This window comes from Parambassis ranga, chromosome 16 (assembly GCF_900634625.1).
Source record: "Parambassis ranga chromosome 16, fParRan2.1, whole genome shotgun sequence".
In the NCBI taxonomy this organism is placed as follows: Eukaryota; Metazoa; Chordata; class Actinopteri; family Ambassidae; genus Parambassis; species Parambassis ranga.
The window spans coordinates 18,636,528-18,648,909 of NC_041036.1; the positions used below are offsets into that span (position 1 = coordinate 18,636,528).

Consider the following 12,382-nt stretch of genomic DNA (forward strand, 5'->3'; position numbering starts at 1 on the left):
AAAGGTGGGATTGTAAAGAGTTAATGTGACAGGTGTTGGATACTGTTGAGATTTTATAGTAAAGTCTGTTCTGTGTTTTCTGACTGTCATTGTGAACCACAAGGTTTTCATCTATGTGTGTGTGTGTGTGTGTGTGTGTGTGTGTGTCCAGGTCATGCTCTTAGCTCATACGGTAAAGTGAGGTGGCATCATTCAACCGTGGAAAATACAATCCTTCTCTGGCAAGGTTGGGAGTGTGCGGTGTGTGGTCAGGAAGGACAAAGGCCTTAAAAGCTTTCTCACTCCTACTCTCTCTCTATTACACACACACAGGGAGAGAGAGAGATACACACATGCACTTGCTATAAGGTCAGCTTAATCTCCTGCCAAGAGAATAACATGAGTCTTAAAAGCTCCGCTGCTGGTAGATGTCAGGACAACACACGCACACACGCACACTGATCCAAACACATATTTTTTTCTTTAAAAATCCACACAAAAAATCAACAAAGCAGAAACTGAAACCTTTTTAGGTGCCTTAGAAAAGTCCTCCAGTTGTCTCCTCCACTGCTTCATTTCCAAAGAAGGACTGAATCACAGCTCAGACCGTTGAAACAACGCATTCTTTGAAATGCAGTTGTGTATTTCAGGCTGTCGCTGCTCTGCTGAGTGTTATGGTTTATGGATCTGGGAGCCGTTGGAGCCGTTATAAAGATGAACGACTCCGGCTGTTGACACTTACAGCTGTGTGATAGCATGATGTCATACTGAACCAGTACAGAGGCTTCTCTGGCTTGACAATAATGTGATGCAGGGGTTAGGAGTACACAGAGGTTTAAAGATTTTTTTAACATTTACAGAATCTATAAACATGTATAAGCACGTTTAGAAAATTCTAAAATCATAAACTTTCAAACACTACTGTAGGTATTCATAGTAACTTTCTATATTCGTTCACTTTTGCAACTTTCTATAGAGGCTTTTCTGTGCAAAGGCTCCAGAGATGGATGAAGAGAAGTGATACAGTGCTCACACATTCTAAAGTAATTCGTTTCATATGGATCTTTTTTTCATTAAAAGTCTACTTGGATATAATTCCCCATATCTGTGAAGTCTCATTGGCTAACTCAACCTGCTGTCTCCAGGAGTGCGTGACATTAATATATTTCTCCGTGTCATTTCCTGTCAATTTGGTTTTCAGCTCTTTTCTCAGAGGGAAAAAAGTGATGAGAAGACTGTGACTCCCAGAAGTTCAGACACATGCAGACATAATGTGTGCATCAATCGTGCATCCTGACCTCTAACCCTCCTCACCTTTTCTGTGATTAGACCATCAAGGCGACGTCTCCGCTCGGAGACCCACGAGTGACCTACAACCTGGAGGAGGGTCAGGTGCCGGAGACCAACATGCCTGTGCGGTTCTACATCAAACCGAACCGGGCGGATGGCTCGGCATCCATCCTGGTGGCTGAAAATCTTGACTATGAGACGACACGCTTCTTCACGCTCAGGGTGCGGGTGCAGAACGTCGCTGCTGTGCCGCTCGCCTCCTTCACCACCGTCTACGTCAATGTGACAGGTGAGACGGAACAGATAGAAGTAGGCCTGGTCAGGAAAGCCTGGGCTCCATACTGTTCTTTCTGCTTGTTTTAGAACTCTTTACATTTCCTCACATACAGTATGAAACTCTGACCAGTGGAGACAAAGAAGCCAGCTGAATCCCAGCTGTAATGAGCGACAGTTCTGGAAAACGACAAAGACGTGGAGTAATGAAGTGTAGTTCAAATCCTGGGTCAGAACAATAAGAAAGCACAGCGGTGTGGTGGTGTGAGATCCATGCCGCCTCGTTCTAAACAGTGACTCATCTCCCAATCAGCATCTGTAGGCTTGTGGAGAGAAGGAAAGAGGAGAAAACACTTCCTGACTTTGATTGGCTTTGAACAAACCCACATCGGACACTGTAATTGGCTTAGCAGAGCTTGAAAGTGAGCTGACAAGCTGCTTTGTGGACTCTGCAGGGTGTTTGGAGGATAATTCCCCACTAATAACTCCGTTTTTATTAGCAAAAAGGGAAGCAAAGTCCAACTTCACGTTCTGATGGAGTCCAGACCGCAGGTGCCTTATCCTATCTCTCTGCCTGGTTCTTCTTTACTTTTTTCCATGTGCTTCATCTTTACCTTTTAATCTTCTTTTCTGGATTCGTCCATTTTTTTTTAAATCCAGATTATTCAGCTTTTTAGCATGTGTTGCATTGCACAATCCTGCAACACAGAAATTGATGAATTTCTTTCTGTCATCAGACGTGAACGACAACGTCCCTTTCTTCCTGTCATCCACCTACGAGGCCACCGTTCCTGAAGGTGCACAGATCGGCACGTCTGTGGCTCAGGTGTCTGCCACAGACCTGGACTCTGGTCCACACGGAATGGTGAGAAACATCTGCCTTCATTATTGGTGGACTCGTTCTTCCTCCCCCTTTTGTCCATTTCAACTTCTCCCTCCATTTTCCTCAGATCCACTATGTGATCCTGAAAGATGAGAGCGGGGATTCTCAGTTCTTCAGCATCGACTCACGCAGCGGTGTCATCACCACCAGAGCCTCTTTTGACCGAGAGCAAAAGGCGTCATACCTCATCGAGGTGCAGTCGCAGGACGGCTCAGAGTCGGCTCGACAGGGGCAGCAGGGCCAGCCCAACACAGGTAACACACAAACATCAGCTCTAAACACGAAAGCAGCAGTAAACAATAATAATAATAATAAGGTCAAAAGACATTATTATAATCAAGTTTATTCTTCACACAGACACAGCCTACGTCAGGATCTTCATCACCGACGTCAACGACAATGCCCCGGCATTTGCCCAGCCGGTGTATGAGGTGAGCGTGGAGGAAGACAAGGAGGTCGGCTTTGTCCTCATCACTGTCACCGCCAATGATGAAGATGAAGGTGAGTCAGAGTGTGGCAGGTTGTCTGTGTGTGTCTGTGTGTGCAGAAGGCAGCTGGTATTTTTGTTGGTGGGGTGTGTGAGCTCACATGAACGTCATCACAGTCTCAGGTCCAGTGTGAGGTTGGTGACAGAGAAGGACCAGGAAATAAGTGAGCTTTGTGTTGTGTGTTTGGCCTAAACAAGTGTGAGCAGGTCCGCACACATCTGCTGCAGTCCAGATGTCAATGGCTGTTTCTTAGTCATAACCTTGCATAAGCCCATGAGACTGCATAGGTTCAGACTTATGATGTGGACATTGATGCATAAATGGTCACTATAGGTCCAAATAGTGCGGCTGCCATGGTGGGAAGGTGCTCATTCAGTTTGAGCTGGATAGTTTGTTTAAAATCTCCGCCATTTTTCTTGTTTTCTTAAATTTCCTCCTCCCTCCCCTCCTCTCCTCTTCTCTCCTCTGTTTTCTCCGGTTTATCTCCCTCCCTCTCCTCCTCCTCTCTTCTTCTCTTGCTGTCACAGCTCGTTAGCGAGCGCTGCTGCTCCCTTGAGGTCGACAGTTTTGATGTTTGTCTCTTTGTTTGTGTTTGTCCCTCATTCCTCTTCCTCCTCCGCTCTAAACCAATAAGCAGCAGGAGGCAAAAAAGGAAAAATATCAGAAAACAACAAAAAACAAGCCTCCATTTCTCCGTCTCTCTGTCTTAACGATGGCTGATGGCATCAGCTCCAAGCCTCTGTGGTTTTCTTTACTCACAGCGCAAGTGAGGGAAAGAAGAGGGACGTCTTATTATTTATTTTCTTTTTTTAATCTTTAACCTTTATTTTTATTTTCTTGTTGACTGAAATCCACATTTATACAGTCTGACACATTCACATTCATATTTCTGAATCCCTCAGGATATCCCCAAACTTCCTGTCACTCCTTTTTACAAACTTTCTCCCATAGTTTGATCAGGTTTCTGAACTGAGATGGTTACTGTATTTGTTAAAAATAGAAAGAAGACACAGCATCACACTGCAGGCTGGAGACATTCATTTCTTTTAATTGTGTGTTGGCTGGTAGAAATTAGAATGAAATGTCATGTCGTAAGCCAAATTGGTGTAGTTAAAGCTAATGCCAAGAGTGTAAACCAGCAGCAGTCATGTCCCTTTCTGATTTGCTGTTGTTGTTGGTAATGTCTAGATTTGTCTAGATAGTACTTACTCCCCCTCTTGCTTCACACTGATCCCAGGGAGGTTCAGAAAGACGCTGAACATGGGATTAAGAGATGCTAAGATAGCAAACTGCTGATGATTCCCTCTTAGACTCCTTTATCCTCCCCATTTTTTTTTTGGTTGTCTCATCAGGAACTCCCCATGATAATTAGCAAACACCCTTCAACCCCGAGCTGCATGGGGGTCCAAAGAGAACAGCCATCTAAGCTCAAACATCCCCTTAAAACCCTCCTAGCTGGCAAGTAAGGAGGGGTGTTATTGAGATTAACGAACCCTGATCCCTGCTGAATCAGCGCTATCTGTGTGGCATCACATGTTAGTGAATATTATTTATCCACAAATGCATCTTTGTCTTTCTGCTTCAGTCTGACACGAAGCCACATCACTGGCCTCACTGCTGAGCACTCAATGGTTACATAAAGCTATTATTAGCACGATGATGTCATATACAGCAGTGGTAGTCACTACCTCCATAGTGAAATCTATACATGAGCTACATCATAAAGTGGTGCTTATGAGAGTCCAGAATGAATGGGGTCCTGTAGATCATTTTATAATAAATGTACAACATCTATAAAAGCACCATTCTATAAGTATTAGTGATGTTACGCATGAAGCAATATATATATTTATCTGAGGACTGTGGACTGCCATCAAGGGAGGATTGATATATATAATCAATAGAGTAACATAGAATAATAAGCCCAATGTGATTTTAACTGTTGAGTTCCTTTCACTACTAGGGGAGGCAAACCAACTACTAGTTACATTTGGTCAACACTGCATGAAAAAACACAAGTATTTTACTAAATCCTTCAATAGGCGACAAACCTTAAACACATTGGAGAAAAAAAGAATTAAAGTTCTCCTAACTGGCCTTCATCAGTAATTAACCCACACAGTCTGTACCCTTTGTCTTCAATTCACATCACATTTGTCACGGTTAAGGGTTCGTAAATCAAATATTTAAATGTATAATGTGAATGTGTATAAAATATTCATTACTTCAGTGTGTAGTTACTGCTTTTGAGACATCTTGTTTTAGAGAAGACATAGTTTTGGAAGTACAAGTCTGAACAGCTCTATTGTGCTTGTGATGTTATAGGTGCATGTTGTTGTAACTGTAATACTTTGTTTCTATTCATATGAAATATTTGGATAAATTGTGAGTTATTTATTTGTGATTAAATAAACACATATCTCCATAGATTTCTGCTTGCAAATGCACTCTCGGTTAAGTATAATTGTAAAATCACATATGTCATAAATTATTGACCTGCCATAGAGCCTGATACAGTCCAATTAAACAGCCTGTAATGATGTGCTGTGGACTGGTGTCCACACCATATGCGGCTGCTTTTTATCTTTGCATGTGTGTGTTGGAAAAAGCAGAGAGAAATGTGTCAGAGTGTGTGTGTGTGTGTGTGTGTGCATATCATTAACCATGCAAATTCAAAGCTGACTTACTGGAGATTCGCCCTCATGCTATCAATAGACTTGCTGATACTGGTGTGTTTATGTACTTCACTCAAGTTATCGACTGTGTGTTTATGTCCATGTGTGTATGTATGAGAAGGTTACCGAAGGTGAACAAACTCCTGAAAGAGTTAAAGCTCCAATCTGAGGTTTGATGAGCTGTAAACTCACCTGAAGGTTTTATCCTCTGACAGCAGCAACTGCACCATCACCTTGGCTGCACTGTGTGTGTGTGTGTGTCTGTGCTGTACATTATGGAGCTGACAGGTGCTGAAACACCCGTGACCTTCAGTCCAGATATAAACCGTAGGTCAGACAAACACAATTACCGGGTACAGACATACACATACACACAAACACATGCACATATATGCTTTGACAACTCCTGCATTTGTTTTTTTGCCTGACTTGGTGTTTGTTGGAATGATCAAATCAAATATGGAGTGGGAGGGGGTTTAGATTACTGCACCCCACCCTCTCCACACCCTAAAGCTGATTAGGCCCAGCAGCTTTTGTCACCCGCCGTGTTTTCTGGATCCATTTGGTCCTTCTTGTGGAAAATTTGCCGAACTAAGAGTGTCTGCTAATGAGATCAAGGGGCTTTTTTTTTTTTTTTTTTTAATTCCGCTGACTTTGGTGTTTCAGTTTATTGTCGCCTCAGGGTTTAAGTAAACACACACACACACAAACAGCCACCACTGCAGTATGGCTGGGTGATAATGTGTGACTGATTGCCTGTGTTTTACTACATGTTATACTGAACAGGAGTGGCGTTACTGCGCGCACAGTCGCTGATGATGATAAGTGAGTGATGGTGTGTCTGGGACTCAAAAGTCAAACCACTTGAGCAGAAACTCAAGTCTGCTGCTTCATTTGCATACTCCTCTCACTGCAACACACATTTATAATCATGAAGGTGTATTTATGCTCTCAGCGCTCTGCTCATTCTTTCACTGCATGTGGTGCTGCCACGCTGCTCACCAGAAAGCTACACCGCTGCTTCTGCCTCCGCCGGCTTATTGTTCTACATGTTGTACATTTACATAATAAGTTCCATCAGAGCTGGTGCCATTTTATCTTTTAACTTCTGCCTTTTTCACTCATATCATTGAGTAAAATACAATCACCAATCAGTCCACCAGGGCAGAGGTAGCTGCAGAAGCTCTCTGCAAATTCCTCCACCTCCTCCTGAGGGATCTTAGCTGCTCCGGATATGTTTTACAGTTACACTAATTCCATTGAACGACCTTTAAATGTTTGGATACTTGATGTCTTAGAACTCCCAATTCCAATTACACATGAATGTGGCACCAGTTGCAACAAACATGCTTTCCACCATAATTAATAATTGCCCTGCATCTTAAACATCTAACATGTTCGGAAGGACATGTTTAGTGGTGCAAAGGGAGAAATGTTACTCTAAGGTTCCCCCACAAAACCTTCTGGGGTTCATTTTTATCATTGCTTTGGTATCACACACTGGTACACAGGATTTCTAGATACTGCGGTCTGAATTTCAAATTACACAGTATCTCCTGCAGCCATCTGAGAAATGTGATATTTTCTAATGTGGTTTTTAAAAAACGAAATGAAACTTCGTCCAATGATGAGTTTAGTCCTTCAGAGTGTCAACCTGCAGTCACAGCTCAGGGACGACTTTCCCCTCAGGTCCACCTCACAAGGAGCAGAGATCTGACCTTAATCTCAATTCTGGGCCTCCTGCTAGGCTGTGAATTAAATCAGCTGCATCCCCTAGTGTGTGTGTGTGTGTGTGTGTATGAGCATGCGTGTATATGTGTGTGTGTGTGTCTGTGCGTTAAGAGGGCAACACCATATGGCCAGACTGATCATTAGGGAGGCTGCCGGAGGCAAAAACCGCTGGAGCTACTCCCCTTACACACATTTACACACACTCACATTTATACACACACTAAGCTGCTCGGTGAGTGTCACGACAGATCGTGCTCAGAGGCTGTGACGGACCGGTGCACTTAAGCTTGTCCTCACACACACACACACACTCTCTCTCTAGTGTCGTAATGAAGGTCCTCCATGTCTCCACAGATGGTGTTTGTCTCCTAAAGTCTCCTTGGTGCCGGTAAACAGAGAGCAAGCCGGACCCAGACAGACCTGCCTCTGGGCTCTGAACATGCATCTGTGTGTGTTTGCTATGTCTGTGTGTGCGTTGACATTTCTTCATTTCATCAGGATATAAAGGAGGGAGGCCAGCAGAGGAAGGGAAAGGAGGGATGGAGGAATGTGGATTAGAATACAGGGGAAACCAAATGGACAAGCAGAAAACAGCAAAAGTTGTGTGTGTTCTTTTAACACGTTTTAAACAGAGCAGTAGAGAGAAAATGGAGATAGAGCTGTTTATCTTTTGTGTCTGTGGTAGCTGCTGTAAACATGCTGTTGTAAATGTAGCACTGTCTGTTTTGGCCGGCCCTCAAGGAGCAGAGAAAAGCAGTGAAAGAGGTCAAAGATGGCATGGTGAGGGCTGTGGAATAAACAGAATAAAGTTTGGTAAGGGTGTCGACACTCCATGCTGTCCCAGGTGAAGGTGTTATATATCTCTGGGTCTTGTTTAGGAGTGAGAGACTGACAGGTGGAGTCAGCAGCAATGCAGACTTTGTATCAGTCCGAAGAGGGAGCTAAGCCTGAAGGCAAAGCATTGAGTTACCAATCGATGTATCACCTATGGTCATGAGTAGTGACCAAAAGAAGGAGGTTATGAATGCAAGTTTCCTTGTATCTGAGCTCACACTTAAAGACAGGGTGAGGAGCTTTGAGTCGGGCTGGCTGCTCCTTTATGTCTGTTCAGATATCAGGATCCATCCTGTACGCCCTCCATCAGAGATTTTCACATCAAACGAGAAGGAAAGAGATGATACAGCCGAACTAGCGTGGGGGAAGTGTAGAAAAGGGTTCCGCAAATGTGTGAATTTGTACGACTCCTGTGGTGTAGACATGGCTGTTCGACATAAACCTTCTATGGGGACAACGACACTGATGTAAATCAGTAGGTTTTAGCAAAGCGATGTTCTCTGAAGTGATTGAAACATGAAGCGTGTGTGTTTGTGAGAGAAAGAGACAGCCAGAGAGAGGAGGTGTGGAAGAGAGTGAAGCGTCTAATGAGCCCCACTGTGAGAGAGAGACGCCTGTTTTCCTCCCAAATATTTGATATCTGTTGCTGCTGTCCACATGGGGTCATCAGTGCATGTGTGTTCACTGCCAATCAAACCTGTGTTTTTTTTCTGCCTGGAAATCTACTCCAATGTCATATGAAATGGTTTCATTTCACAATAAGGGCTTCACCAGAAGGCCTGTGTTGTGATGTCTTACAAAAGGCAGCAGATCACTGTAGTCTTTGCATACTGTCTATCATGTACTACGTGTCACAGTTTGGTACCAGAAGGCCATCTTGCACAATCTATCACAAAATTCTATGCAACAAAACCTACTTAAATAGCTAGCAATGATACTGACATAATGCTAACAAGTGCATTAGCTACCAGTAAGAATAAATAGGCCAATATCGCAGGAACCCATAAGATACTGACTTCCACATTGGCCTACGAAAATTCATCACCCCTGCTGCACTCTGGTTTTAATAACAAAACTGTAATATGATACAGACAGATCACACTCTCTCTCCATCCAGGTGCCAATGCCAAGCTACGCTACCAGATCACCTCAGGAAACACCATGGGCACCTTCGACGTGGAGCCCGAGGTGGGCACCATCTTTGTGGCTCAGCCACTCGACTACGAGATGGAGCAGCGCTACGAGCTCCGACTGGTCGCCTCAGACGGGAAGTGGGAGAACGAGACGCTGGTGGTTGTTCAGGTGGTCAACCGCAACGATGAGGCGCCGGTTTTCAGCCAGACCGAGTATCATGCTACTGTGACGGAGGAGCTCACCCAGCTTCCCGTCTTCATCCTGGAGGTCAGTGTGGCAGAATTTCACTTCATGAAGTATTCAGCCCTGTTCTCTCACTTTCACCAATGCATGCTGGGATGCAGCCCCTCTGTGACCCTCCATAGCTTATGCATATGCAGGAAATGGATGAATGGATGGGTTGACTGCATGGTAGATAATTTTTTACTGTTAAGCTAAACAATTTCAGCGTGAGCGGTGATCAGATGTCGACTCAGTCCAGACGAAACTGTTTCAAATGTAAACATGAGAAAGTCGCAGCTCTCAAACATAAAGGAAGGTGCTGTGGAAATGTCAAAGTTTATATGAACAATATGCATAGATGTATCAGGTTTAATGCAGACAAATATAATAACATTGGTCATGCTTCACACATGGAGGTGAATTAGCCTGAAGCGACACCTCAGCAAAGATCCAGTGTCCACATACTAACACATCACACATGTATGATTATTGAACCTGATATCAGCAGATATCAACAGACCCCACAACCTTCCTGACAGGAAGTGTTCGACCATCTGAAAAGTTCCCCCTGAAAAGTCAGTCGACCTCCTTCTGCTGTGGCTTTCACCCGCCTTTCGTCACACCTATCTCTGGTAATTCACAGTAAAATGCATGTGCCGCCAAGCTAAATCAGATTAAAAAGGTGGAAGCGTGTCTGGGAGGGCAGGGAAGTAATCCCCGTCAGAGAGGCATGTGTCACCCAGTCCTCAACCCTGGGCCTGTTTCCCTTCGCCTGCTGGAATTGATTTGATGTTTGGTTCCTCTCTAACACTTTCAATAGATTTTTGTAGCGCACGGCGGCCGGGCCCTCCCTGAACGCACACCGCTTCCATCCCCGTGTACTAATACAATTCAGCAGATAGCGAACGGAGGAGAAAATCCAATTTGAAATGAATATTTTTTTTGACTTCACCTGTGCGACTGCCTCCTCTGTGGTGCTGCCACTGCTCATCTTCAATATTGTGTACCTGCGTCACATTGTCAGGAAATGCAAAGAGCCAACACGGGGGAGGTGGCAGAGGAAAGGGGTGGTGGTGGGGGGATAGGAGGGGAGGTGACTTCAAAGGCTTCTGTAAACAAACCCCTCTGGTGAGAAAAGAGGAGAAGAAAGAAGAAAAGTGTACTTTTCCTTGCTTTTGTCAGCGTCTATTAACTTTTAATTGCATTGTGTGTCGCAGTGACAGATGTGAGAGCTCGGGTCGCCGCCGCTGCTCTCGTCCCCTCGTTCAGAGAGATAGCAGGAAGGCAGGTTAATTAAACAAACAGGACAAAACAACAGAGAAATGTTTATTCCTGTGTTACAGAGTCCCTGTGAGCAGAGCCAGCTACTGCAATCAGCTCCCTGCCTCATGTCCTATTTGCTGGGCTTGACATTTGTACTTAATGAGAAAGCAATTCAAACGTTTTGATAAGAAACTCATTGGTGTTAAAAACAACTAAACAGCACCAGTTTCTTTAAAGAAAGGGGAAAATAAAAGTGACTGCTTTGACCAGCTTAAAGGTAGGGTAGGAGATTTCATTCTGATGCACTTTTTGTTAAATTGGTGTAACTTCTCTTTACAATCCAATAGCAACCGATTAGTTTGGCAGTTTCGCATTAAAACAAAGAATATGAATCATCTGTGGAAGCTATAAAACGCTAAAAACATCAGCCAATCCTCCGGGTGGACCCTGCGCGGAGTATTGGCTGGTTGTCACTCTCTTCCTGCTCTGCGCACACCAGAGAGGTACGTGCATGATCAAAAAGTCACAGACCGCAGCTCGTCTTCAGGTAATGCGCGTCCATGTGATCGGAGGCATGGCTTCGGGGTGAGCTCCGAGAGAAAGGGGCCGTGTGTTTACTTTCGAAATCAGGCTCACTTTATTACTAGTGAATGCTGGTGTATAAAGTCACCAATTAAAAATAACGATAAAACTCCAGGTTATACATACACACATTAAGGCCTTTAGTCTGCAAGAAGATACCTCTCATCTTCCTTAGCCCTTTTTTGGTAAGAACATTCTATAAATGCCGCAGAGATTAAAATATCTTGGATCCGGATCAGAGAAGTTCATTCAGCTTTTCTATTTTTTTGGATGAGCTGAGTGTGATCAAAGAATTTATTTCCTGGTGTCATTTTTTTTTTCAAGGTGTCAGCCACAGACCCCGATCAGGAAGCAGACCAGACTGCTCTTCGTTACTCCCTTCATGGCCAGGGTGCTGGCGGAGAGTTTACCATCGATGAGCGTACTGGCAGAATTTACGCTCAACGTCGCCTGGACCGCGAGGAGCGCCCCGCCTGGAGATTCCTGGTCCTTGCCACAGACGAGGGAGGGGCCGGACTCACAGGGTTTGCTGATGTGCTCTTAGAAGTCCGAGACATCAATGACAACGCCCCCTTCTTCCCGTGCCCGGCTCTGGAAATAGATGGCTGTTTTGTCGGTCAAGTGCCTGAAAATTCACCTGCCGACACATCCGTCATGGAGATGCGTGCCATGGACCTGGATGACCCCAATGAGGGCAGGAATGCCATGCTCACCTACAGCATCATCAAGAACATTCGCAACGAGATCAACCTCAATTTGTTCTCCATCAACGCAACCACAGGAACCATCTACACAGTGTTGCGTTCCCTGGACCGGGAGGTGGAGGACCGATATCTGGTGGTGGTGGAGGCCCGGGATGGCGGAGGATTGGCGGGGACAGGGACAGCAACCATTATGGTTTCAGATGTCAATGACCACCCACCCGTTTTCACCCAGCGTGTCTACACCACTCAGGTGAGTCGACTCTTCAAAAACACATTTTTTACTTTTTTTTTCCATAAGTAATGATAATAATTCCTGCTGCTCTG

General features: G+C 44.5%; 1 protein-coding gene across 1 annotated transcript in view; it reads left to right on the top strand.

Moving 5' to 3' along the window:
- Nucleotides 1-12,382, top strand: part of LOC114448379 (neural-cadherin) — a 97,325-nt gene that overhangs the window by 68,993 nt on the left and 15,950 nt on the right. The window contains exons 13-18 of the mRNA XM_028425296.1: nt 1,309-1,558; nt 2,280-2,407; nt 2,493-2,679; nt 2,783-2,926; nt 9,271-9,554; nt 11,679-12,308. Of these exons, the coding sequence (XP_028281097.1) occupies nt 1,309-1,558; nt 2,280-2,407; nt 2,493-2,679; nt 2,783-2,926; nt 9,271-9,554; nt 11,679-12,308 (1,623 nt within the window). The remainder of the gene's footprint in view (nt 1-1,308; nt 1,559-2,279; nt 2,408-2,492; nt 2,680-2,782; nt 2,927-9,270; nt 9,555-11,678; nt 12,309-12,382) is intronic.